Raw genomic sequence first — 26,329 nt, forward strand, 5'->3', positions numbered from 1 at the left:
CGTCTTTATATTAATAGTTTACAAAAAGCTAACTTAAGTCATTATTTAATGCAATGCTTGTTTTTGTTCAATGGAAGTCATATCAGGTTTGACATGAAATTGAAATGACAGTTTTTAAATGTTCTGAAAACTATAACTTTATTTACAATGGATTTTTTTATACTATAAAACAGCACTTAAGTGTTTGTGTCTTCAGTTGGGTTTGAAGTATTTGAGTATGTTGTTACACTGGCTGCCTTTAGTCGAGGTCTTCCTCTCTTTGCTATTGAAGGCTTTATGTGAGTGTTTTGAAGGGATTTTGAGGATCGGCCTCTGCTGTCTCCACTCGGTCAGTAATTCCCTTTGCACATCAGCAGGAAGTTGTGAAAACACATATGGGTCCACATTTGCAGGAACTTCTGGCTGAATGGCCTGAGTTGAGTGTGGGATATCGTCACTTTCTGTGACGACTCCAGAACTGAACTCTGTGATAGACTGAGGGGATGAAAACTTCTGGCTGAGTTCATGGTGATTAGAAGCAGAATTTGTGCTGTCATTTATTGCAGACTCACAAGCTTCTGGTGTTTTTGGGTGGTGAGAGGCAAATGTGGGTCGATGTTCTGGGTCAACATCTTCTGTGTCGGCGGGTCTGTAATCGGAGTCTCCATTTTTAAAACTAGACATCAGCTCCATCTGAATGTGTTCAGGAAGGAGTTTGAATACTTCCGCATCAACATTAGCAGGCAGCTTGAAATGTGATGTTTTTTTGGGAGCGTTGCTCAAACAAGGTGGTCTGATGTTTATGTTTGTATGTTGCAAGTGATCTGAAACAGGCTGTCTGGGAGATATGGAAGATTTGGGGTTGATTGAGGTCGGCTGTGTTTGGGTTGGAGATATTGATGTGTTGTTTACTGGTTTACACGTTTTATCATTTTTATGCCAAACATCTGCTTGAGTGAAATGGGAAGTTGCAACAGATTCACAGAGATCAGAGTCCACCTGGTGACGAGGAGAAAAAAAGACAGATTGCATTAAAGTTTGCGGTTTACGTTATTGCTGAATTGTTTAGCATATAAAAATCTAAATATGCTATCATATGTTCTCTAAATTTAAGTCGTCAACAACTGTGGAAAAAAAAATCATTGATAAAATAAATAGAACATAATACACAAGAGATTCATTTATTTATTCACTTATGTTCTTTTTGGCTTAGTCCCTTTATTAAACTGGGGTCGCCACAGCGGAATGAACCGCCAACTTATCCAGCACGTTTTACGAAGTGGATGCCCTTCCAGCTGCAACCCATCACAGGGAAACATCCATACACACTCATTCACACACACATACACTACACTAACAAGGGGAAAACGTGCAAACTCTACACAGAAATGCCAACTGACCCAGCCGAGGGTCGAACCACCGACCTTCTTGCTGTGAGGCGATTGTGCTACCCACTGCGCCACCGTGACGACAAGATTTTTTTTTTTTAATAAAATCCAGCAACAAAAGTGGTGATAGAATATTTATATTCATTTCTATTTCAAATAATGACATTGATTCACATGACAGGGTTTAAGAAGGTTTCATCAAGTCAAATTTAAAACTTTAAGACCTTTTTAAAACCATTGTGAAATTACATTTTAGACTTATACAGGGCTAAACACTTTGCCTGCCACAAAATAAACATAATTATTTATCTGGGACATACTTTAATGTGTCACAACAAGAAAACTCTTCTTGTTTTCTTTTTAAATGACAAGTTTAACATTGTTAAAAGTATATTTGCTGTGGAGACAATTACATAAATAACCAAACATAAATATTTGTTGGCTTTTAGTCCAAATTGATTGAGCATAACTTCTGTTCAAGCTAATGCATTTCTGTTACAAAAGTTACGTTTCATGCCTTTTTATAAATATTATGTGTACTCCCCCTTACCTCAGTAAATAGTTTTTTTATGAAGAGAAGATAACGTAAAGAGATATATTGCTCTGTTATTATCATTAGGAACTGTGTAATTGTTTTTAGTTTTCTTTCCCTGGGAATTAGGGAATTTAATTTGGAGAAATTGCTGTAAAATGTCTAATAGCTATTGTAAATTGTGTCTCTTTGTAATAAAAAATAAATAAATATGAACATAAATAATTTTTAAAAAGGTTTTATTATGATGGATTGTTGTTGACTGAATGGATGCCTCTTCGATTGTGTAGCTTTACTTGGTGTAGCTATACTAGTTGTTTGAAATGATTTAAGACACACAACCAATTATTTCAGTGAATTTAAGACTTTAAGACCCTGTGGACACCCTGCATAAGTTAAAGCATGTTATAAGAAATATTATATATTAGGATATTAGAAATTATTTTCGAAAACCTGTGTGGCAAGGTATATGATGGCTGTCTAAAATATAGCTTTGCACCACAGAAATAAATCATATTTTAATACTTACTGAAATAGACAATAGTATTAATATAGTATCATTATTATTATTTGTATTTTTGATCACTGTTTACTGTATTTTCATTAGATTTATTTAAATATGAATACAATAAAAGGTGAACTGTCCTACTTCCTCTTCCTTAGGGATACATCCTAAAGTTCTATCATTAATAACAAGTTATTAAAGTATCATGTAAAAGAAATAATAAAGCACTAATGTATGATGAAGTTAAAAAGAGATGACTTTTTAGAAACACTACAAATACCATTTCAGAAGTAAAATAGAGTCAGAAAGACTAGGGGATTTTTTTTCATATTTATTTAAATCTTTATTAGTATTGTTAGCTCTAGATGGAGAATATCACATGTACTGACCTCCTGAGATGTGATTTGTGTTGTTGAAGGAGATTTGTGTGTAAAGAAAGAAGCAATGGAGCTTTTGCTGGAGGTTTTAGCTTGCAGGTTGCTAAAACACACATTGAGCAGAGTCAGATGAAAAGGCTGATGTGGGTCCACCATTTTGTGAAAGAGCTTCATCGACAATGACAGTAACTGGGGTACAGCCTCACTGCTTCCTAAAATACCAAAAAAAGAGGTGATAATGAAGACAAACAATACAGCACAACATAAAAAATCTGCTGAGGTCACAATAATCCCACTTCTAGTTATTGCAATGCATGTGACTTGTGAAATGATTTGGTATTTAAAGGCATTTTACAATAAAAACATGCAAACAGGACTAGATCTACATGATTGTTAAAACATAGTAATATTAATTTGCTTATGTTTTTATTATAACATCTTAATTACACAAACCTGTGTTTGGGCCTATTGAGAACAGTCCTCACTAATGGTTATGAAACACTTCAGTCTTTATCAATAAGGGCTGCACAATATATCGTTTCAGCATCTATATTACATTGTGTGCATCCGCAGTAATCCCATCGCAGGATATGCTATGTTGAGTTATGGTTATAGTTGATAAGCACCACAGTTCCGAGTTTAACCATAACAGTGAATATTTTATGCATTATACACTATCGTACAAAAGTCATCACAATCAATCTAAAATAATAATTTATTTCTTATTAGAGCTAGTTATGTCATCTGGTGAAATTGCATTAATATCGAGATATATTTATATATATATATATATATATATATATATATATATATATATATATATATATATATATATATATATATATATATATATATATATATAAATATGAGTATAGATAGATAGATAGATAGATAGATAGATAGATAGATAGATAGATAGATAGATAGATAGATAGATAGATAGAAAACAAAATATCGCAATATCAATATTTTTCGTGCACCTCTATTATCAATAATTATTATTGCAAATGTGTTAGATTAGATTAGACTTGAGTTTATTGCCATATCAGCTTCTCTGGCCATGGCAAAAAACAGATCAAGTTTACAACATTTTATAAATATCACTTTTCTATAATTATAAAAATATTTTAACAATAAAAAGTCATCAAAAAATAATACACAAGATAAAATACATAAATAATCATATATAAGGCGACACGGTGGCTCAGTGGTTAGCACTGTCGCCTTACAGCAAGAAGGTCACAGCTCCGGTTTCCCCCACAGTCCAAAGACATGTGCTATAGGTGAATTGAACGAACTAAATAGGTCGTAGTGTATGTGTGTGAATGAGTGTGTATGTATGTTTCCCAGTACTAGGTTGCAGCTGGAAGAGCATCCGCTGTGTAAAACATGCTGGATAAGTTGGCAGTTCATTCCACTGTGGCGACCCCTGATGAATATAGGGACTAAGTCGAATGAAAATGAACGAACAAATAAAAGAGAAATAACTAAAAGTTTACAACGTAATGCTTCAACCGAAGCATGAAGCAACTATAAAAATTGACATCAAATAATTGAAGACATTTGTTAAAAATGTTGAATAATTTAGTGAAAAAAACATTGTTATAGTCTTTATGACTGAGCTATTGAATTAATTAAAAATGAGATTTTACAGAGTGTTACATGCACACATTTTTAAAATGAAATAAAATAAAAATGACTTAAGCTGATTATTTTATTGTCTATTCAGAATCGTGGTTTCCATTTTAAACAAACAAAATCATAATTCTCAGTTTATGCTGAATGAAGCAGCTCTAAACAGAACCGTACCTCCTGTGATCTTGAGCCCGGTGTGGTTGGGAATGGGACACTGACGACTCTCTCGATTAAACCAGCGATTAGTGACAGTGTATTTGCGAATGGTTAATCTCAGTGTGTGTGGCTGCCTGCCGTCTTTGTGCATCCTGGAGTCATTTCAAAAACAGAACCAAACTATAGACAATGACAAACAAACACCAATCAGGCTGTTTGGATATTGTAAAATAAACGTATTCACCTCTCAGTAAGGTTGATGAGCAGTTCTTCAATTTTCTTCAGAACTTCCTCTAGAGTGGACATTTTCTTGAAAGAGTCCTCATCGCTGAGGGACTGAATCACACACACACACACACACACACACACACACACGCACACACACACACACACACACACACACGCACACACACACACACACGCACACACGCACACACGCACTAAACTTTCAATTCAATTCAATTCAATTCACCTTTATTTGTATAGCGCTTATACAATGTAGATTGTGTCAAAGCAGCTTCACATAAAAGGTCATAGTAAATAGGAACAGTGTAGTTCAGTTTGTAGTGTTTAAGTTCAGTTCAGTTTAGCTCAGTTCAGTGTGGTTTAATAATCACTACTGAGAGTCCAAATATTGAAGAGCAAATCCAACGATGCGCAGCTCTACAGATCCTGAACCATGCAAGCCAGTGGCGACAGCGGAGAGGGAAAAAAACTTGTTTAAACATTAATAATACTAATAAGGATTGTTTATATCAGTATTTAAAAGTTATTGCAGATTATTTTTCTTTCAGAGACTTTATAAAACCTCAGTGTATCGCCAAGAGCCACATGTATTGATATAGCTTTGCCTGTATGTTTTTCTTATCACTCAAAGTAACAGTGATTTACAGAGGACTTCTGTATATACTATAGTATAGAAATATATTATATTATTTACATAAAATGTACATATTGCATTAGACTAACTACAAACCTTCTTATTATTATCATATTGTTCTTTTTTTGCTTTAATTACATGTAAAAACAAGGATTTTTAGCTCTTACATTAAAAACCAAGGATCAAAACTTCTGCTAAATGAGTAAAAGCACATGTATTGTAAACCCATCCTAAAACATATCCAATATAAAATCCTGAATGATCATTAAATGTCCAGAATACCTGAGGAGGACCCGCTGGAGTCACTGGAGAGTCATCAATCCCACAGGCAAGGTTTTGGATTCTCTTAGCGTTCACTTCTCCAAACTCTTTCACCAGATCAGACAGAGGATACGACTGTAGATCCTTCACACTGACCAAACCCAGAGCTTTCAGCTTCTCACGTGTCTTGTAACCAATCCCTGTAAACACAGCCAGAATATAAACAACAGAATTCATAATAATGCATTTTATTTGTATTGCACTTTTATTAAATCTCTACAGTCAAACTAATCACATTAGAAAAATACAAAAATATTTGTTTTACAAATTACAATTACAAACAAACTTTTAAGGCATAGTTAACCAAAAAAAAAAAATCATGCCTTTACTCATCCTCCACTTGTTCTAAACATTTTAAAGAACACCTTGTTTTGTGTTTAAAAGAAGATAGAAATTCATTAAAGTTTAGAAACACTTTAGAACTACTAGCAATATTCATTTTTGTGTAAACGTCGACTTTAAATAAATGCACCTTAATTAACTTTAATTGATAAAAAGTTGAAGCACTTCTGCTATTAAATGGAAGTGCATTCCATAATTTTCTGGCTTTAAGTAAAAAAAACTCTTTCTCCCATAAGTTTTCATGGAGACAGAGTGAATGAGGAGTATAAAAGAGCAGAGACACTCAGGTGCAGTTCCATGTAGTGCTTTACATATTATTATTATTAATAATAATACATTTTATTTATAATGCACTTCAAACTAAGGAAAATCTTAAAGTGCCAAAAAAGAACATGACAAAAAAGCTAAACAATTGGACTATAGTATGAAGTCAATTGCATGATTGTTGAGAATGATCTGTAGCAATATGTATGGGACTAACATAGTTTTTTAGGTTTGAATTTATGTGGTTGCCGTGTGTCTTGCTATTAAGTAATTGTTGTCACCAGTGTTTAAGACAAATTTCCTTTCTTTGTCAAGCAGAACAGACAATAAAGTTTAATCAAACAAACAAATAAAAAAATTAAGTTAAAATCAGCTGGGCAGAATGGACAAAGTTTAATCAAACAAACAAAAAAGTTAAAGCTAAGTTAAAATCAGCTACCAACTGATTTACTCAAATACTGAAATAAATTTAGACATTAAAAAACGTCTTTAAACGGTATGTCTTAGACCCTCAGATGTTCAGGAAGAGCACTCCATATTATGTCTTAAAATTAATTAATCCCTTATTTATCAGGGGTCTCCACAGCAGAATGAACCGCCAACTACTCCAGCATATGTTTTAAATGGCAGATGCCATTCCAGCCGCAACCTAGTACTGGGAAACACCCTTACACTCTCGCGTTCACACACATACACTAAGGCCAATTTAGTTTATTCAGTTCACCTATAGTGCATGTCCTTGGACAGTGAGAAAAACCGGAGCACCCGAAGAAAACAAACACCAACAAGAGGAGAACATGCAAAATCCACACAGAAATGCCAACTGGCCTAGCCAGGACTTGAACCAGCGACCTTTTTGCTGAGGCGACAGTGCTAACCACTGAGCCACCGTGCCATGTCTTAAAAGAAGAACTTTCAAATCAATTCTAGCATTTACAGGTAGCCACTGAATGGGTGAGTTTCTGTGTGATGTTACCAGGCACTTTGATGAGTCCTGTAAGGCTGCTCATGAGTTCAGCGGTGCTGTGAGGCAGGAGGGTGGTCTGCTGGTTGGGTTTAAAGCTGCCCGACACCAGCTTGGCTAATAGTTTGTTGCTAGCGACACCAGCACAGCCAGTTAGTCCCAGCGTGCTGAAGATGGCTTGCCTCATCTCAGCAGCAATCACAGAGCCGACAGCCAGACGAACATTCTCCTCATCAACCACAACACCTGAAGATGAGCAAGATGATTTAGTATGACAAGAAATTCTAGAAGTTCATTATAAACTATACGAGGAAAAGCGTAAGTTCAGCTCTTCTAGATCATTTATTGCATTTATAAAATCTGAATCTGCAAACTATGAAAAACTAGGCTAGATCTGCCACTAATGTCTGATGAAAAGGAGTTTAAAAAAGTTTAATATTAAGTAGTGCTCCAACTCACTTTCATGATTGTATATGTGTCCATTGAAGGAGAGATCTGAAATGTGGGTCTCCTTCATTCGTTTCTCCACCATTTCTGTAACGTCCATGAAGTTTTCATCAAAGCCCAGCCTCTCCACTAGAGGGCAGTACGACATCAGCAATTCTTGGGCAGACAAAGTCAATGTCAACAGGGATTGTCTTATATGCCTTAAAAGTATAGTTCACCCTAAAATGTACTCTATTTACCCACCCTCAAGGTGTTCCAACCCTTTATGAGTTTCTTTCTTCTGTTAAACACAATAGAATATATTTTGACGAAAACACTAGGAAAACAAATACTATACAAGTCAATGTTTCCAGCTTTCTTTAAAATATCTTCTTCTGCAGTCAACAGAAGAAAGCAAGGTTTGGAACAAGTAAGGGTGAGTAAATGATGACAATTTCCATTTTTGGGTGAACTATCCCTTTAATCCACAGATTTAATATATGTATTTAAAAATACTTAACTTAGTGTTACACAAATATACTAGGATCTTACTAGTATCAAATATAAAAGCCTCTTAAGGTGGCAATTATTAGATTGAATACTATACTAGCAGCAACATCATAAAAGTAAACAATTTCATATTTTAAAAACACTTTTTTCCTATGCAGTGATGTAAACCAATCCAAACAGTGGCTCTTTACAGACCAGCCTTAAAGGTGCTGTATAAAAGTTTTCAATTTATCAAAAGCACGGGCGACGCAGTGGCACAGTAGGTAGTGCTGTCGCCTCACAGCAAGAAGGTCGCTGGTTCGAGCCTCGGTTGGGTCAGTTGGCGTTTCTGTGTGGAGTTTGCATGTTCTCCCCGTGTTCGTGTGGGTTTCCTCCGGGTGCTCCGGTTTTCCCCAAAGTCCAAAGACATGCGGTTCAGGTGAATTGGGAAGGCTAAATTGTCCATAGTGTATGAGTGTGAGTGAGAGTGTATGGTTGTTTCCCAGAGATGGGTTGCGGCTGGAAGGGCATCCGCTGCGTAAAACATGTGCTGGATAAGTTGGCAGTTCATTCTGCTGTGGCGAACCCGGATTAATAAAGGGACTAAGCCGAAAAGAAAATTAATAAATGAATTTATCAAAAGCATAAGAATAACCTAATATGTTTAGATAAATTTAAGAAATGTGCTAAAGTAACATACTTGTTTTTATGAAAAACACCACTAAAATCATTTATTGTTTTGTGAAAATGTGCGTTCTGTGTCAGAATGTTTCTTTGTTTTGGTCAGAGTGACACCGTCCACTGCCAGTTCATCCAATTATATTCAGGCACCCCACACTGTAAAAACTTCTGGGTTACACATAAATCGATTGTGTGTAACCCAGTAATAATACTATACAATACATAATATTGATAATACTATACAATCCTATTATCACAGTCTAAAATAACTCAGCAGCACTGTACAAATTTGTTAACATTATATAAAATAAATAATAACATAAAATACAAATGCACATATGAAAATTGGATGAATTAATGTTTCATGTTGTCATTTTATAACAAATATATATATATATATATTGCTGTAGTAAAACTGTACTTCATTTGACCTGTAATTGATAAACCACATAAAATAATTAGTCAACACATTATATTTTTAAATAATAAAAACATCTTGCTGACAAATGAATAAAATCTACTGGCTTGATAGATAACGATGAACCACATACAGATAATTATAATGATGATTAATTATGATAATGAAGTTATATGCCTCTTGAATGGCGAGCCTTTATACATCAGGTCATACTCTTCTTCCCTTGGTGCTTTCAAATCTCATTTTTAAAAAATTTATCATCTTCCTTCTCTTGCATTTGATTGATATTATATATAAAAACTGTTGTTATACTGAATGACATTTTAGTGGATTTTAATCTAAATTTATTTAAAAATGTATTGTAGTCGTTACTTTTGTTCAGGAAAAATGGACTTTGTCTTTTTACTTTTAAAAATAAAGTTTTATTATTAAACTTGTTATGATATTTAAAAACCCCTTTTTGTCTTTGACTCACATGCACTTTATAGACACATGCATAGCAGTAAACTTAAAACGTATAATCTTCTTACCAGTGACTTTGTAGGACATTTCTCTGTAATGAGTGAGATCTTCTCCTTTTACAAGCACCAGCTGTGGGCATTTCTCCACTGCATCTGTCACTGACATCAGTTTGTTCACGCCAAGCTCTCTTGCCACATAATTACTGGTTACAATAATATATTTCTGCTGTATCCCTAAACAAAATTTAAGACATGACATTACAAAAGTATGTGTATTTTAATTACATGGCAGTACACACAAACATGTTCAAAAGTATTGCAAAACAATATAAAACTAAATGTACACAGTCAACTGCTAAAGATTATATACTGTATAGTAAGAAAGTTTGTTAATAAATGATGGTTTACCAAGAGGTTTGGTCCGGAGGGCTGGATTTCGGATCATCTCAACTTGTGCGTAAAAACAGTCCAGGTCAAAATGCAGGATCACTCTCTGGGATGTCAATGAAACTCTATCAGTAGAACTTCCTTCTGAAATAAGCCATTAATGACAGATATTAAACAGATACTGTATACCTGAACCAAACAGTCTACATTTTAAAACTGACATGACACATTACACCAAGAAAACTAACACAATACACTAAAGACACATGAATACCTTGAGTAAATGTTGTCTCTATTATTAATGGATAACATATTTATAATGAAGTTGTCCCATGTTGTCACATGGTTGCCCAGATACAAACCCACCAGTCTTCAAAATGTCTAACTCTAAACTGCGTTCCCAGTCATTACGGTCTTCCTCTTCGTCCGAGTCCATCTTTACAACAACGAAATGAACAGTTATGTGGATGACACGACCAAACTAAATAAAATATCACTGTAAATTAACAACAGCAAAACATGTCGACTCCACAATCAAAACATGACTTAAATGCGTATGCAGCATTTGCGGACATTCACTGCCACCTGCAGGTCTGGAGCAAAATGAAAAATAAATTGGACATTTATTTCATTTTTTCTGTCCAGTTGTTTAAACTTATTGTAATCAATTTTATTTAAAGTGATACAGAAGTAAATAAATAAGTATGTTTTGAAAACCTAGCATTACTAATAAGATAAAAAACGCATTATTTCATTATTACACAATTATAAATAATACACAAACCACAAACGCAATAATAAATATGTAAAATATATTTTACAAAATATAAAGTGTAAATTCGTTTTATCACAATGGTGTTAATCCAATGGCATTAGATTACCTAGCTATATTATTTAATTACTTCATTTAAATTGAATGCTTGAAATAAATACAGTATATATCTGAAACCATTTAATATACATCTAATAGCGAAGTGAAAAATAATACTGCCAAAACGTGTTAGTATTAAAACATGTTACTATTATATCCTGGAGGCTTTTATTTTCCAGGAACGCCGTTATGGCGTTCTTGTCGCTGCCTTCACAAATGAAGTCGTGACTCTGCTTAATGAAGTTCATTTTGTGTTAAAAACCAGCCATATTCTTCTGGAATAAACTCTCATACAGGTTTTAGGAAGAGAAAGCACATTTTAATAACAGCAGGACTTCGACGTCTTCTTTGTTTGACGCTGTGAGATAGAAGGAAACAGCGGCACTTCCTAAGCAGCCTGACTCTCTTATTGTGCGTCACGGCGCTGAAGAGCAGCTCCGCGGTGACTCCAGTGTTTTGTGCGGGTTTGAAGCATGTCTTTTCGGAGGGCGCTCAGTCTGGCGTGCGGGTTCGCAGGCGGATCCGCGGTTCTCGTGTGTGCGGCGGTGGTGGCGGATAAAAACGGGTACTTCGGAGAGGGACGCCGAATCAGAGAAACTCTGGCAGCCGTAAACGCAGCGCATCCTCCGGCATGGCCCACTGCGAACGGATGGGATTATAATTGGGACAAGTAAGCAATAAGGAGTCACTTCTGATTAATTATTATTGAATTTACATAGTATTTTAAGTTATATGGGGGAATACTGTAGTATGGTGCATGTTTAGTAAACCTCTGGAGCCATGTTAAAAACGCATAGCAGGTGTTGGTTAGTGTTTATAGGGCAGCCTAATTAGGTTAAACGCCTTGATTAGTGGTGATAATTAATAGATCACCCAGTTTAGGTTTGAACCTGTAACCTTTGACATCGATCCAGGTATTTAACAACTAAGCACCATATTCATAATTCAATTTTATCTTTCTATAGCGCTTTTACAATTTTGATTGTGTCAGCTTAACATAGAAGTTCTAGTAAATTGAAACTGTAAATTTTCACTGCTGAGAGTCCAAACACTGAAGAGCAAAGCCATCCATGCACAGCTCCACAAGTCCCGAACCATGCAAGCCAGTGGCGACAGCGATGAGGAACAAACTTCATCAATTGACGAAAGTGAAGGAAAAAAAAAACTCTAGAGAAACCAGGCTTAGTCTCCTATGGCCAAATGTGTTGTGCAGAGCTGCAGTCTAAGCACCGGAGGCTGGAAAAAGCTGAACCTCCATCGTGGAGAAGCGGCAGAGGTCACCAGCTGGCCCTTCAGGACCAATGCGAAGACTCATCTGTCATCTGGGGTCTTACAGGAATCAGTCTCATGCTCTCCACTCCTCCGTGACCACCACAGCATCTGCTCAGGATACGGCCTGGTCCAGGATTATGGAAACCTCAGGAATAATAAAAACAGACTAACATAAGCGCAGATGCCGTTCAAATCATGTCTTTTGGGAAGTGTTCCCGGCTCCGGTTGCCCTAAATAATGCAGACCAACAATCCTTTAGAGGATTTAGATTTCAAAAGCATTTGTGTTTTAGGTGTATGCTAATGCAAAGAGATGTGTCTTTAATCTAGTGTTAAACTGACAGAGTCTGCCTGCTTCCTAAATTGTGCTAGGAAGGTTGTTCTAGACTTTAGGTGCCAGATATGAGAAAGATCTACCGCCTACAGTTGATTTTGATATTCTGGGAATAATCAGTTGTCCAGAATTTATTGATATTTGGCAGTGATTTGAATGGCGTCACTGATCCTATTGATTCAGAATGGTTCAATGTTGGCCTGTTGAAGCATTATATAATACATAATTATTTCTTCATTTAACAATATGGGCTAATATCGACCTGAAAACATCACCGTCATAATCATAGACGTTTGTTGATATATTCTGTCATAATTTACTCATCATTCACTTGTCATAAACCTGTTTGGGTTTCTTCTGTTGAACACAAAGTTACTTTGAAAAAAATGTTGCCAACCGTTGACTTCCATAGTATTTTTTCTACTATAGAAGGCAATGGTTACCGGTTTGTAACATTCTTCAAAATATCTTCTTTTGTGTTCAACAGAAAAAAACAAACTCAAAGGTTTGTAACCACTTGAGGGTAAGCAAATGGTGAGAACATTTTCATTTTTGGGTAAACTATCCCTTTAAGTAACTTTTAGTTTCACAGTGCATCTGAAATCACATTGTTTAATAGTACTGCATAATACTACATTTGAATTTGAGCTTACTTCACAGTCTTTTAAAGAGAATTATCTATATGTTAAGAAAATCTGTAGTATGAATCTAATCCAGGCCTATGTTTTCGTTATAAATTGTGTCAGTTGCATCACTTCCATGCACAAATGTTCTTCACTAGAGCAAAGTTTCCATCAAATGTTTCAGAATATTAGCTGAACAAATTTGTCACATGGTTACTACTGTTTTTTTTGAATACTTTGAATTCATACTCTACTCACTCAACTATTTTTCACATGTTCATTGGGTCTAAGTTTGTGAATAGCAAGATTAAAAAGTCTCCTGACTCTTTCAGACGTGAACCTTCTTCTATGGTGAATGGAAAGAGAAAGGAAAGCGCTGGTGAAAATGGAAGTCAAGATGCAGAGAACAACAAACCCAGAGCCACACGCCACATCTTTCTCATTCGGCACTCTCAGTACAACCTCAAGGGTGATGGAGATAAAGAGAGATTCCTGACGCCTTTAGGTACTGATCCCTTTTCTTGAAAGATATAATTGACTCAAAATAAAAATTCTGTCATCATTTACAAACCAGTTTTTCTCAAGTAACTATTGATTTCCATAGTATTTAACTTCTATATGTCAATGGTTACAAGCTTCCAACATTCTTCAAAATATCTTCTTTTGCGTTCAACAGAACAAACAAAAAAAAACAAGTCAAGACTGAGAAAATGACAGAATTTTCAGTTTTTTTGGGTGAATTATCCCTGCAAATATATTAAAAGGATGTTGCTTAGCTTAACATAGCAGATGATGCGTTAATCCACGAAATTGATGGCATGCATGTGTCTGTCTTGCAGGTCGTGAACAGGCTGAATTTACAGGACAGAGATTAGCATCGTTTGGACTGAAGTACGACACGCTCATTCACTCCTCCATGACCAGAGCGACAGAGACGGCCAACATCATCAGCAAATACCTGCCAGGTACAGTCTCAATGTAAATGCTTGATCTAGGATTAAAACATTAGCTAGCATTGTAGTTTCCCCTTTCTCCTCTGATAATTTAATCAAATTATGATTAGAGAAATCATACTAGGTGAATAGAACAGATGTATTCATAATTATGCAGACAATTATTCTTGTAACAACTTAATAAATTGCATATACAGATTAAATCCTTGATGTTCATGTGCCTATTGGATTTAAAAAGTAACACTGGTACTTTAAAAGGAAGACAGCAAGACTTTTGCTGTCAAAGTGTGTGCACTTATTTAAGTAATAAAGGCTTAGGGGAGAGAGCACATAAAAACTGCCACACATTACATTGTTTTTCATGAAAAACAAAATGAGAAATGTTGTCTCCCTTTATACTAGAAAAGTGAATGGAGATTATCAAGCTCTTTAAATGGCCAAAAAGCCCATATGACTAGTCCATAAGTGCTATAGTCTATAGGCCTGAGCCAGTTTATTTTATTGTGATGAGTAAATTAAATTCATGATAGTTACTTTTATATAAAACAGCATACAATAGTGTACCTTTTCAGCAAAAAAAGGGAAAATACTGTTCATGAGGGGTCTTATATCCCTATGTTTGTTTGTTTTTTAATCTCACAAAGAATGTGAGTGTATGTGTAGTATGATCAGTGTGATTTTCACTCGACATGCCATTTAACAGTCATTATTCTGTACTCTCAGCAAACTATATATCAAAAGTGTAAAGGGATAGTAAAATGATAGTTCACCCTAAATTTGAATTCTGCTATCATGTACTCACCCCTCACTTATTCAAAACCTATTTCAGTTTCTTTCTTCTGTTGAACACAAAATAAGATATTTTGAAATACTGGTAGCTGGCACTCATTGACTTCAATAGCATTTTTTTCCTATTATGGAAATCAATGGGTGCAAGTGTTCTTCAAAATAAATATTTTTGGTGTTTAAAAGAAGAAAGAAACTCAAAGGTTTAAGTCCACATGAGGTAATCTTTATTTTTTGGTGAACTATCCCTTTAAATGTGCAGATGTTTTGTTTGCCAGATTAATGAGAAGGTCCTTGCTGCAGAGCCACTTGGGTGGAGCTCACCTCCAATGAGGGGGAGCTTGAGCTTGAGCTCCTCCTCCTATAAGCTGTTTTGATGTGCACACCTACTCTGCCCCCTAACCCCAACCCAGCAAGCAAGGAGGATTTGGAGCTCAAGCTCCCCTTTGCTGGAGCTCAGCTCTGCCTATGTGGCTCTGCAGTGAGCACCACTTGAGATTAACCATGGCACAAGTTGCAAAGACACCGCTCATATCTACAACGAGGGTGGGGAGCTGCAACTCATTTGCAAGATTTTTGATTATTTAAATAGGATTAAATTAGAAAAGATCCATGAGGCATTTTGAGCTGAAACCTCAGAGAGACAAAACAGATGATTGAGTATACATTTTTACATCTTGCTTGTATTACATGACACCTTTTTGATTCAGCCTGTATTGCTTTCTTTTTTCTCTAATTATTCCAGACTGCTGTTTAATTTTGTCGTGTCTTTTACTATAACCCATGTGTGCTTTAGGTGTGGAGCTCGTGAGCTGTGATTTACTTCGAGAGGGGGCACCGATTGAACCTGTCCCACCAGTCACTCACTGGAAACCCGAGGCAGTGGTCAGTGCAAAGTGTTACTTTGAGCCAATCTTATGGCATTTTTCACTCATTTGAAGTCCATTAGCATCCACATTTGGCTAGTTTTGATTGTCTTTGTATGTTGAGATTCTGTTGATGATGCTGGTCATAACGGAACACACTTATGGGATCAAATTTCCCCCAAAATTATCGCAGTCACAGATTGTAAAATAATAATCATAAATCTAAACACTGAAAACACGTAAAATTCCAATGCACAAAAATTAAACGTAGAATAAGAAACGACAACATAACATATGAAAAGATTATTAGCATGAATCAAAACTGAAAACTTCATTTAAAATGACATTGCACTAATCTGAAACCTGAATTCAAAGTTTTCCAAATTGCAAACAAAATCAAATTTCTGCTCATATTTAATCAATTTATTTTGCGTGTGCTTACGGTCTTTCTCTCTCCACTCGTTTGCACATTCTGCGCTTGAGTTTTCAAAAGATGCCATTACAATTTGGTAGGCTAAAGCTTTTAAACAATTGAACTAATTGCTTCAAATAAATTGATTTACTATTTCAAAGCGGTTGAAACAGCAAATGCAATGGACTCCTGCTAAAACTGTAAATGCAACAAAACTCAGTCAAAACATGCGTTAGGACTGACATTTTTAGACACGTTGCCAACTTTAAATTGAAAGTATAACCTATAAATGCACTTATCATCTAATATCATAAAATGTTAAGTGCATGTATAAATTGTTTGTTTATAAATTTTTTAGGTTTATATATTGTTTGTCTCATGGTGATCTCTGCTAAACAGACCAAAAGAGACTATTAACTATTATCTTTCATTTCATTTAAAAAAATGTCTCATTAAAACACCTACAAACTCATAAAACTGACCTGAGATCAGGTCAAAAAAATGTAAACCATGTTCACTGATTCGCTACTGGGGGCTATCTGTGTGAACCCAATGGTTCATGTGGTTAAATGGTATTATATAAATGTTATGGTATTACACAGATCTATAACTATTACATTTTTAAAACATTTCGAAACAGTTTTGATGCAAGGAACAAAATATTCGTCAAGGTTTCGAAGCTTCGTGAAGTAGTGCTTCGAAAGTAGCCATCACTACATCATTGGTCCCTTAGTGGAGATCGACAGCTGCTCCTCTAGCCAATCAGTCGAAGAAGATTCCAATGTGCGTTTAATTTTTACATGCTTTTTTCCCTTATTTTTATTTATTTTTTTAATCCTTGACTGTGATACTTTTGGCAAGAATTTGATTCCATACGCACCGCTAAGGTTATTGGTAGCATACAAAACCCAAACATCAAACACTCCTGCTTGTTTATTAGTTATTTTGTTGTTTGATGGAGAATGTTGAGTTTGGTTTTGTCGTGGCTTGCGCTGTGGAGTCCTTCCTCTCCTCATGTGGATGGTTGTGAAACTCTTGTGCTGGTTTCAGCAGTACCACGAGGACGGCGCACGGATCGAGGCCGCGTTTCGCCGCTACATCCACCGAGCTGACGCCAAGCAGAAGGAGGACAGCTACGAGATTATCGTGTGTCATGCTAATGTCATCCGCTATTTTGTGTGCAGGTTTGTGGTCGCTTGCTATTCAGTCCTGTCTCTGTATATTTCATTTTTTGTGCTATATGGAGATTTTAAAAGCCATTTGTAAGCAGTATTTCAATGAAAAGTAAATGTAGTCGTAAGTATGGTAAGATCACTCTGTTTTGTTGTGTGTGGTTGCAAATGTTTTGTGGAAGCTCATTAAGTTAAACACAATTCTGACAAAAAAGGTCTAATTATGACATGATTTCGGCTGAAACTATGGATTCTAAGTCATAATTATGGTAAACATTTAAAAATAGTTTTATAAAAAAAATGTCATAATTCTGACTTTATATCTCGTATGTATGATGTTTGGCTCATAATTATGCATCATCAATTATTGTTTTTCTTATGTGTTGGAAAATGGCTTCCATTTTGAATAGGTGGAATTCATGAAAACTCTATTTGCAACCTTTGATTTGATCAGTGGTGCTTGCTGAGCCAAAAATGACAATATATCCCATACCTCTAAATAATCCGATAGACATGCTTTAAAAGAACTCAAAGCATAACAAGAAACTGTAAGAAGGACATGGGACCCTACCAACTGCTTATAATTGTGAAAAAAAAAAACACTTAGACACCACAGATAACACATTAGCAACTTTTGCAACAAGTGTAATGATTTCATTTCTAAGTGTTAATTGTTTTTCATGTGTTTTTAATAATAGTATTTAGTTATTAGATACTTTTTACACTGATTAATTGCTTATAGTAAACAATTCATATTTATTCATTTGATTTGTTGTTTTAATTAACACTTTTATAAAGCTTTTTTATTTTTATAGGATAAATATTTCAGGTTTTTGATTGTGTTTTGTGGTTGTTAGACTAAATTCATGTTTGTATTGAAAAAGTTTGTGTTTTGGAGGCCTAAAAAAAAAAAAAAAAAAAAAAAAAAAAACGCACACTGTTGAAACTAGTTTTTAAAGTGCACTTTAAGTTGTTCGTTGTTTTTAAAAATGTTATTTTAATGCTTCAGGGAAGCACAGTTGTGTGATCAGTAGTAAACTTCCTCTGCAGGCCAGAGGGCGCTCTGCTGTGCAAACTATTAATACCCACAAAGAAGAAACCCAGGAAATCACCAAAGTGTGGCATTATAAACTAAAGATACAAGGCAAGGCAAGGCAAGTTTATTTATATAGCACATTTCATACACAGTGGCAATTCAAAGTGCTTTACATAAACAGGAATAAAAGAAACAAGTATAAGAGAAATAAAAATGGTAAGAATGAAATAAAATAAAATAAAAGCTGATAAAATGTGTTATAAAAGAATTAAAAAGAAGAGAGAAACATAGTAGTTCGATCTGTCGGACGTAGCACAGTGCTCATTCAGTAAAGGCACAGCTAAACAGATGTGTTTTCAGTCTTGATTTGAATGTGCCTAATGTTGGAGCACATCTGATCATTTCTGGAAGCTGATTCCAGCAACGAGGGGCGTAATAGCTGAAAGCCGATTAACCCTGCTTTGACTGAACTCTTGGGATTTCTAATCTATTTGATCCTAAAGATCTGAGTGATCTGTTAGGTTTGTATTCAGTGAGCATATCTGTAATGTATTGAGGTCCTAGGCCATTTAGTGATTTATAGACCAGTAATAATACTTTAAAATCTATTCTAAATGTGACTGGGAGCCAGTGTAAAGACCTGAGGACAGGTGTGATGTGCTCTGATTTCCTGCTTCTGGTCAGAATTCTGGCCGCAGCATTCTGGATGAGCTGCAACTGTCTGACTGTCTTTTTGGGAAGGCCAGTGAGGAGGCCATTACAGTAATCCACCCTGCTGCTGATAAAGCATGAACAAGTTTCTCTAAGTCTTCACTGGAAACAAAGCATCTAATTCTTGCAATGTTTTTGAGATGATAGTATGCTGATTTACTAACTGCTTTGATATGACTATTGAAACTCAGATCTGACTCCAGAGTCACACCAAGATTCTTGACCTTATTTTTTGTTGTTTGACCCTTAGAGCCAAGGTACGCATTCACCTTGAGAACCTCATCTCTGTTCCCAAACGCAATGACTTCAGTTTTCTCTTTGTTTAACTGAAGAAAGTTTTGGCACATCCAATTGTTAATTTCATCAATGCATTGGCGGAGGGTGTCAATGGGGCTGTAGTCATTAGGCAGTAAGGCTAGGTAGATCTGAGTGTCATCAGCATAGCTGTGGTAGGAGATTTGGTTCTTTCTCATTATTTGGCTCAGAGGGAGCATATAAAGGTTGAACAGGAGTGGTGCCAGAATCGAGCCTTGTGGGACTCCACATGTCATGGGTGTCCACCCTGACCTATGGTCACCTATACTGACATAGTAACCTCTTCCTTCAAGGTAAGATCTGAACCATTTGAGGACCGTCCCAGACAGCCCAACCCAGTTTTCCAGCCTATCCAGAAGTATGCTGTGATCGACAGTGTCAAATGCAGCACTGAGATCGAGCAGTACCAGCACTGTTAGTTTGCCTGAATCTGTATTTAGACGGATGTCATTGATTATCTTTATAAGGGCGCTCTCTGTACTGTGATGTGGTCTGAAACCAGATTGAAAATTGTCCAAACACCCCTTGTAGTTTAGGAACTTGTTAACCTGGTTAAAAACAACTTTTTCAATGATTTTGCCAATGAAAGGGAGATTTGAGATGGGCCTGTAATTGCTCAATATGGTGTTATCCAGGTTGCTCTTCTTCAAGAGGGGTTTAACAACTGCAGTTTTAAGTGAGTTAGGAAAAATCCCCGAGAGAAGTGAAGCATTTACCACTTTTAGAAGATCCATTTCTAAACAGGTAAACACCGTTTTAAAGAATGATGTGGGGAGCGTGTCGAGACTGCAGGTTGATGTTTTCATAATTTGCACGATCTCTTCTAAGATTTTGCCATTAATTGCCATGAAATCGGACATAATGTCTGATTTCTTAAGTTGTGGTTGAGCTAGTCTGACGTCGACACAATTTGGCTGATTGGATGAGCTGATTGCCTTTCTGATATTATTGATCTTGTCAGTAAAGAAATGAGCAAACTCATTACATTTGCTTTCAGAGAGTAGCTCACTGGGAATCCGACTGGGGGGGGTTGTGAGTTTCTCTATCGTTGCAAAGAGTTTACGAGCATTGTTTACGTTGCTGTTTATAAGGCTTGAAAAGAAAGTCTGCCTAGCAGTTTTTAGTTCCATATTAAAAGCACGAAGACTGTCTTTATAGATATTATAATGGACTACTAGTTTCGTCTTTCTCCACATGCGCTCAGCTTTTCTGCACTGTCTTTTCATCATTTGTATTATTGGGGACCTAGTCCAAGATCCCCTTTGGCTGCTAGTTATCTTCTTGGCTTTAACAGGAGCAACTTTAGAGTTAAACAAATCAAGAAGAGAATCAACAGAGTCTGCAGATATACTTGGTGCTAGCGATATGGCCTTCATAAACTGCTCATTAGTGTTCTCATTTATGCATCTCTTTCTGACAGAGACAGATCTGTCTTTAATAGCTGGAGTGATCAATATGTCAAAGAAAATACAGAAATGATCAGATAGTGCAACATCCTTAACAACAGTTGATGAAATGTGTAAACCCTTAGTTATAAGTAGATCAAGAGTGTGTCCACGATTGTGTGTGGGTCCTTGAACATGCTGAGTCAGATCAAAAGTGTTCAAAACAGTCATCAGTTCTTTTACAGCATTGATTTCTGGATTATCAATGTGAATATTAAAATCCCCAGCAATGGTAAAATAGTCAAATTCAGAGGTTACTATTGATAACAGCTCTGTAAAATCATCAATAAAAGCTGGAGAATATTTTGGAGGTCTGTAGATAATGATCAGTAAGATGCGTGGAGCACCTTTTAGTGCTCTACTCAGATATTCAAAAGACAAAAAGTCACCAAATGACACTTGTTTACACTCATAGACATCTTTAAACAGGGCAGCAATGCCTCCACCTCTCCTATTGGCTCTGCAAACACTCAAAAAGTCAAAGTTTAAAGGAGCTGTTTCATTCAGAACTGCTGCGCTACAGCTGTCATCTAGCCAAGTTTCATTTAAAAGCATAAAATCAAGGCAATTTGAGCTGATAAAATCATTGACTAAAAGTGACTTATTGTTGAGTGATCGGATGTTTAAAAGTGCTAACTTAACAGTTTTAGCTGTTTTTGCTACAGTAGTCTCAGATTTATATTTAATAGACACAAGATTTGAGTGATTTGCTATACGGCCTGAAAAAGTCTTCAGTTTTCTGTCACGTAATACAACACATATATGTGTAGAGAAAGCTACAGGCACACTGGGTTCCTGCTTGTTCTGTAAACATCTGATAAAGACACTGTTATCTAAGCAGGCACCCGAGACACATCATGGAGAGCAGTTTTGTTCACCAGCTGAAGATGGTGCGTTGTTGTTTGGGCCCTGGCGGTGGGGCAAATGTCGGAGGGCTCTTCCAGGTGGGCTCAGAGGTGGTTGTGGAGCAGGCCGCTTTTTGGTTGGTAACTGGGGGCTTGCGGCGATGGAGTGTGAAAGTTTAGTTCCAGCATGCACCAGTTCCTCCATCTTTTTTGAGAAACCCAAGAGAGGCGAGCAAGGTGATAATGGGAAAGTGTCTGGTGACAGAGGCTGTGGCTCTGGAGATTCTGGGTGCTGAAATATGTTTTCCTGGGTGTTTTCCTGAGGATCATTTTTTAGTGACGAGACATGATGCTGTTCTGATGCGTCACAGTCTGTCTGTGTTGAGCAGAGGGCCAGCGATAGTGTCTCTATCAACAGTGGGTGTTTTGGCTGCGTGGCGTTATCACTGTCCTTGGGTGATGCGTCAGCCCCAAGTCCACTCGGGAGCTGATTTGAGGTCCTGTGGTCATCTGGACATTTGCTAGGTGTGTATGTGCCAGTTGGATTGAGGTCAGTGGCACATACAGCTGATGGATGATGGAGGGAGAAGAAGATATTGTCCTTTAGCACCTTAGCACCAAGTTTGTTTGGGTGAAGGCCGTCTGATGTCAACAGTTGTCTTTGGTTCCAGAAGAGATTGAAGTTGTCAATAAAATTCAGTCCTTTCCTGTTACATGCTTTCTGCAGCCATACATTTAGACCAAGCAGCCGTGAAAACATGTTTGTCCCTCTTGCAGGGAGTGGTCCACTGATGAACGGCTGAATTTTCACTCTTTCAACTGTTTCCAAGAGCTCACAGAAATCTCTCTTGAGCAGTTCTGACGGTTCCTTTCGAATATCATTCTTCCCCACATGGATGATAATCCGTTTTGCAGTCTTGTGCTTCTTCAGAATTTCCTTAAGTTCTTTGTTTACATCAGAAACTGTTGCATGAGGGAAGCAGTATGTCATTGTAGATTTGCTCCTAAAACTCCTGATTATTGAATCTCCTACAACTAGTGTTCTTATCTCAGGTGCGATCGGAGCAGAATGCCGCTGTCTAGTCGGCCTTGAGCCTCTGTTCCATGCAGAGTTAGCTGCTGAGTCATGCGATCTCTGTCTGACTGCATTTGGGGATTCTTCACCCATATTACTCAATACTTCATATCTGTTCTCAAGCTGTATTTGAGTCCGAGCTGTATTTGGGGTAGAGGACGCTAATGCGGCAGCATATGATCTGACCCCACGAGTACCCTTTGGTCTCGCACCTTGTTTATGCCAATACTCATTTTCCACAGTTTTAATTTGTTTTTCAGTGCTCGAAATAGTGGTAGGAATAGATTTATGGGACTCACCGGCTATACGCTGTGAGCGTCCACAATGACGCTGCAGTTCTGGTTGGATCGCAAGTAACTTTGTTTCAAGAACTGCAATGTTTTGTAGAAGTTTGTGGCAGTTTGTACAGCATTGAGAATCTGAATTAATCCGATCCAGAGGCATTTTCACAGCCGTGTTTTCCCGTCTCAGGAATGTGAGCAGCTGATAGCTGGTAGCGGGAGGATTGTTTAGACGATAATTCCCCTCTTGTTAGTAAAGCTATATTCCAGAAAGTTTGTAGAATCGATGCTGATCTTCAAGCTGTGTCGTTTGAGCACTGTGCTGATAGGCTCAAGTTAAAATTAGGGTTTAAGATATAAAAGCAAGTGAGCAGAGAGCGGAGCAGTAGGCAAAGACGTCCGAACAGTAGCGAAGCAGGAAGCAGCTAATCTTCCATTGAGATGTTTCCATTGATTCAACATGACTAATAATCACACAACTATGGAAACGTTGCACCAAAGCATCTATTTCAAATCCTCAACTTATTTTCTACATTTTGAAGTGAGTTTGGAGTAAAACATATATTGTGATATTTTTAGATGCTTTCAGATGTATCAGCATTTACTAAACAACATCCATAGTTCACTGAGAAGCTACGGAAATATCACCAGATTAAATCAGTTCTATTTCGAATACATTTTTGCATTATATGTAAATGCCGCTCCACCTGAAAGCACTTGCTGGAGGTTTGCTAGAACCAGCTTCAATGACGTGCATGAAACTCCGTAAATAAAATATGTATGAAAATCACCTTTGATTAATCACCCAGGCCCAAAATGGAGTTAAAAAAAAAAAAAAAAAACGTTATGGAAACATCAGTGTTGAGTGTGAATCAGTTACAAATGAACTAATTACATTTCTTCTGAAAACTAAAGGGATTACATTTAATTTTTAGCTAATTTAATTACAGTTGTTTATACTTGCCTTTATTATCAATTAATTCAACAGTTCTGTATAAATCAATTTAGAGAAGCAGATATCATTTGCTGAATAATTCTGTTTATCAACTAAAGAACATTTATCATTTAAACAATTCCACGTTTAAGAAAAAAACTAATTAGTTCATGACATTGTAAGGCATAAATAGAGAAAAGCAGAGTAATTGGTTAGTTTTTATTTTGCACAATAACTCAATTTTTCAGCTAAAGGTTTAATTTGTACGACACCTGCATGAATTAAAGAAACAATAGCCTCTTTCACACATACACAATCTTCCAGAAAATTATCGGTATCACTGTGTGAAAGGGGCTAATGAAATATCTTACTAATTTATGTCAATATATGATATGTATGGAATATGGTTTTATTTAATTTGAAGCATTTTTATTTTGATATGTATTTGTTTTAAATATTATTTTTTAAACCAAACAAAAGGCCCTGCTTGACTTGAAAATCAAGAATTGACAATTAATTTCTAAAATTGAGTTTAATTTCTATTGTGTACACTTTAAGATTTATGTGGATTTTTAGTATTTAGTGAAGTAATTCAATTACTTATGGAGTAAGTAACGTTTCAGACAAAATAATTAGAAAAGCAATTTAAATTCAATTTAAATAATGTAATTCTATACTTGCATCTTATAAAGTAACTTACCCAACGTTGAATGGAGGTATGTGTTTGTTCTCCAGGGCTCTGCAGTTTCCTCCAGAAGGCTGGCTGAGGTTGGGTCTGAACAACGGCAGCATCACCTGGCTGACGGTCCGTCCCAGCGGTCGAGTGTCTCTAAGAGCACTTGGAGACTCCGGTTTCATGCCTCCAGATAAACTCACCAGAACCTGACCTTCTCCAGCAGGACAAGCACGGCCTCTTCACAACTGAAAGATTACAGATATGTTGGACGGATGATAGAGTTGCAAAGTGTCAAAACATGTCCATAAATGCTCAACTAATTATTTTCTGAAATGCAAACATGCCATTTTAGATTCACCAAATATGGAATGTGATTAAACTAGTTCAGTGTTTCTCAACCACGTTCCTGGAGGAGCACCAACACTGCATGTTTTGGATGTCTCCTCTGTCTGTTGTATAGGTCTTTCAGTCTCTGCTGATGATCTGAACCAGGTGTGTTTGGTTAAGGAGACAGGGAAATGTGCAGAGCTGGTGGTCCTCCAGGAACGTGGTTGAGAAACACTGAACTAGTTGGTTAAAGAAATTGTTTACCCAAAGATTAAAACATACTCTCCTTCAGATGGATGCTTGTTGAACACAAAAGGTGATAATTTGAAGAATGTTGCTAACCAGTAGCCATTGACATCCATAGAGAGAAAAATACGTTGTGTTCAGGTTAAAGAAACTCAAACCAGTTTGGAACAAATTAATAAATCATAACAGAACTATTGTTAAATCATACAAAGCTGCAATTAAAGAGGTAGTTCACTCAAAAATGCCATCATTTATTCATTTGTATAAACCTTTATTTTTTTCTGTTGAACACACAGGATAATCTACTGATAAATGTTGGAAAAAACAGCCATTGACTTCTGTGTTGCTTTTTTCCAACATTTTTCAAATTATCTGGTTTTGTGCTCAAAAGAAGAAAAGAAATAAAAGTTTATAACCACTTTTGAGTGTGAGGAAAGTTTTAGTTTTGGGTAAACTATCACTTTAAGGACAACACTTTCTTTGCACCTTTATCATCTGGTAGAGTGGTGATCCGTTCTCCATAAGTGTCTTGAGTGAAATTTGTACTTTTTTTTAAGGATTATTATTATTATTAGTTGAATGAGACACTTCTGTGCCATGCTTTGATCTAGAACCATGACACAACAGTGGAAATAACCAGCAAGTGTACTTTTTGTTTATAAGGTGTCTTTTTTTCAGGACGCAATCTCTGGAGGCCTTGTCGAGATGGTTGGTGTGTGTTTGCACTGTTTACAGGGAGTTGTGCGTTTATGATTGTTTTTAGAGGCGAGATGTGTGTTTTATTAAAAAGAATAATTATAAATGTGAGTATCTTGCCATTTGGAGGTTGAGGAAGATAGTATTAATGTTTGTATGTTGTTTTGTTGTGCATAAGAAAACTGGCAGTAAAACGGTTTTATTTGAGATGTTCAGCAGTGTCATTTAGCGTTTTGTTCATTTTCTTTT

The 26,329-nt window shown here is 36.3% G+C and overlaps 2 protein-coding genes across 7 annotated transcripts; one reads left to right on the plus strand and one right to left on the minus strand.

The window, feature by feature from the left end:
• Window positions 1–24,891, minus strand: poli (polymerase (DNA directed) iota). Of its 5 annotated transcripts, none has more exons than XM_056457488.1 (10): window positions 24,836–24,891; window positions 10,227–10,349; window positions 9,888–10,052; window positions 7,803–7,946; window positions 7,356–7,589; window positions 5,735–5,913; window positions 4,817–4,908; window positions 4,591–4,724; window positions 2,794–2,993; window positions 1–978 (listed from the first exon to the last, which is right to left on the minus strand). In XM_056457488.1, exons 2-10 carry the CDS (start codon window positions 10,261–10,263, stop codon window positions 193–195), a joined length of 1,971 nt encoding a protein of 656 aa, XP_056313463.1. In that variant the 5' UTR covers window positions 10,264–10,349; window positions 24,836–24,891; the 3' UTR covers window positions 1–192. The 5 variants fall into 5 exon arrangements, with proteins under 5 accessions (XP_056313463.1, XP_056313460.1, XP_056313459.1 ...); XM_056457485.1 differs by lacking the exon at window positions 24,836–24,891 and adding an exon at window positions 10,572–10,745 and having other exon boundaries at window positions 10,227–10,346; XM_056457484.1 differs by lacking the exon at window positions 24,836–24,891 and adding an exon at window positions 10,572–10,745.
• pgam5 (PGAM family member 5, serine/threonine protein phosphatase, mitochondrial) lies at window positions 11,254–26,287 on the plus strand. 2 transcript variants are annotated; one of them, XM_056457489.1, is made up of 6 exons: window positions 11,254–11,746; window positions 13,637–13,809; window positions 14,144–14,269; window positions 15,840–15,928; window positions 17,372–17,505; window positions 24,871–26,287. In XM_056457489.1, the coding sequence occupies exons 1-6, from the start codon at window positions 11,550–11,552 to the stop codon at window positions 25,019–25,021; spliced, it is 870 nt and encodes a 289-aa protein (XP_056313464.1). In that variant the 5' UTR covers window positions 11,254–11,549; the 3' UTR covers window positions 25,022–26,287. The 2 variants fall into 2 exon arrangements, with proteins under 2 accessions (XP_056313464.1, XP_056313465.1); XM_056457490.1 differs by having other exon boundaries at window positions 17,375–17,505.
• Window positions 26,288–26,329: the final 42 nt, after the last annotated feature.

This window comes from Danio aesculapii, chromosome 5 (genome assembly GCF_903798145.1).
Source record: "Danio aesculapii chromosome 5, fDanAes4.1, whole genome shotgun sequence".
In the NCBI taxonomy this organism is placed as follows: domain Eukaryota; kingdom Metazoa; phylum Chordata; class Actinopteri; order Cypriniformes; family Danionidae; genus Danio; species Danio aesculapii.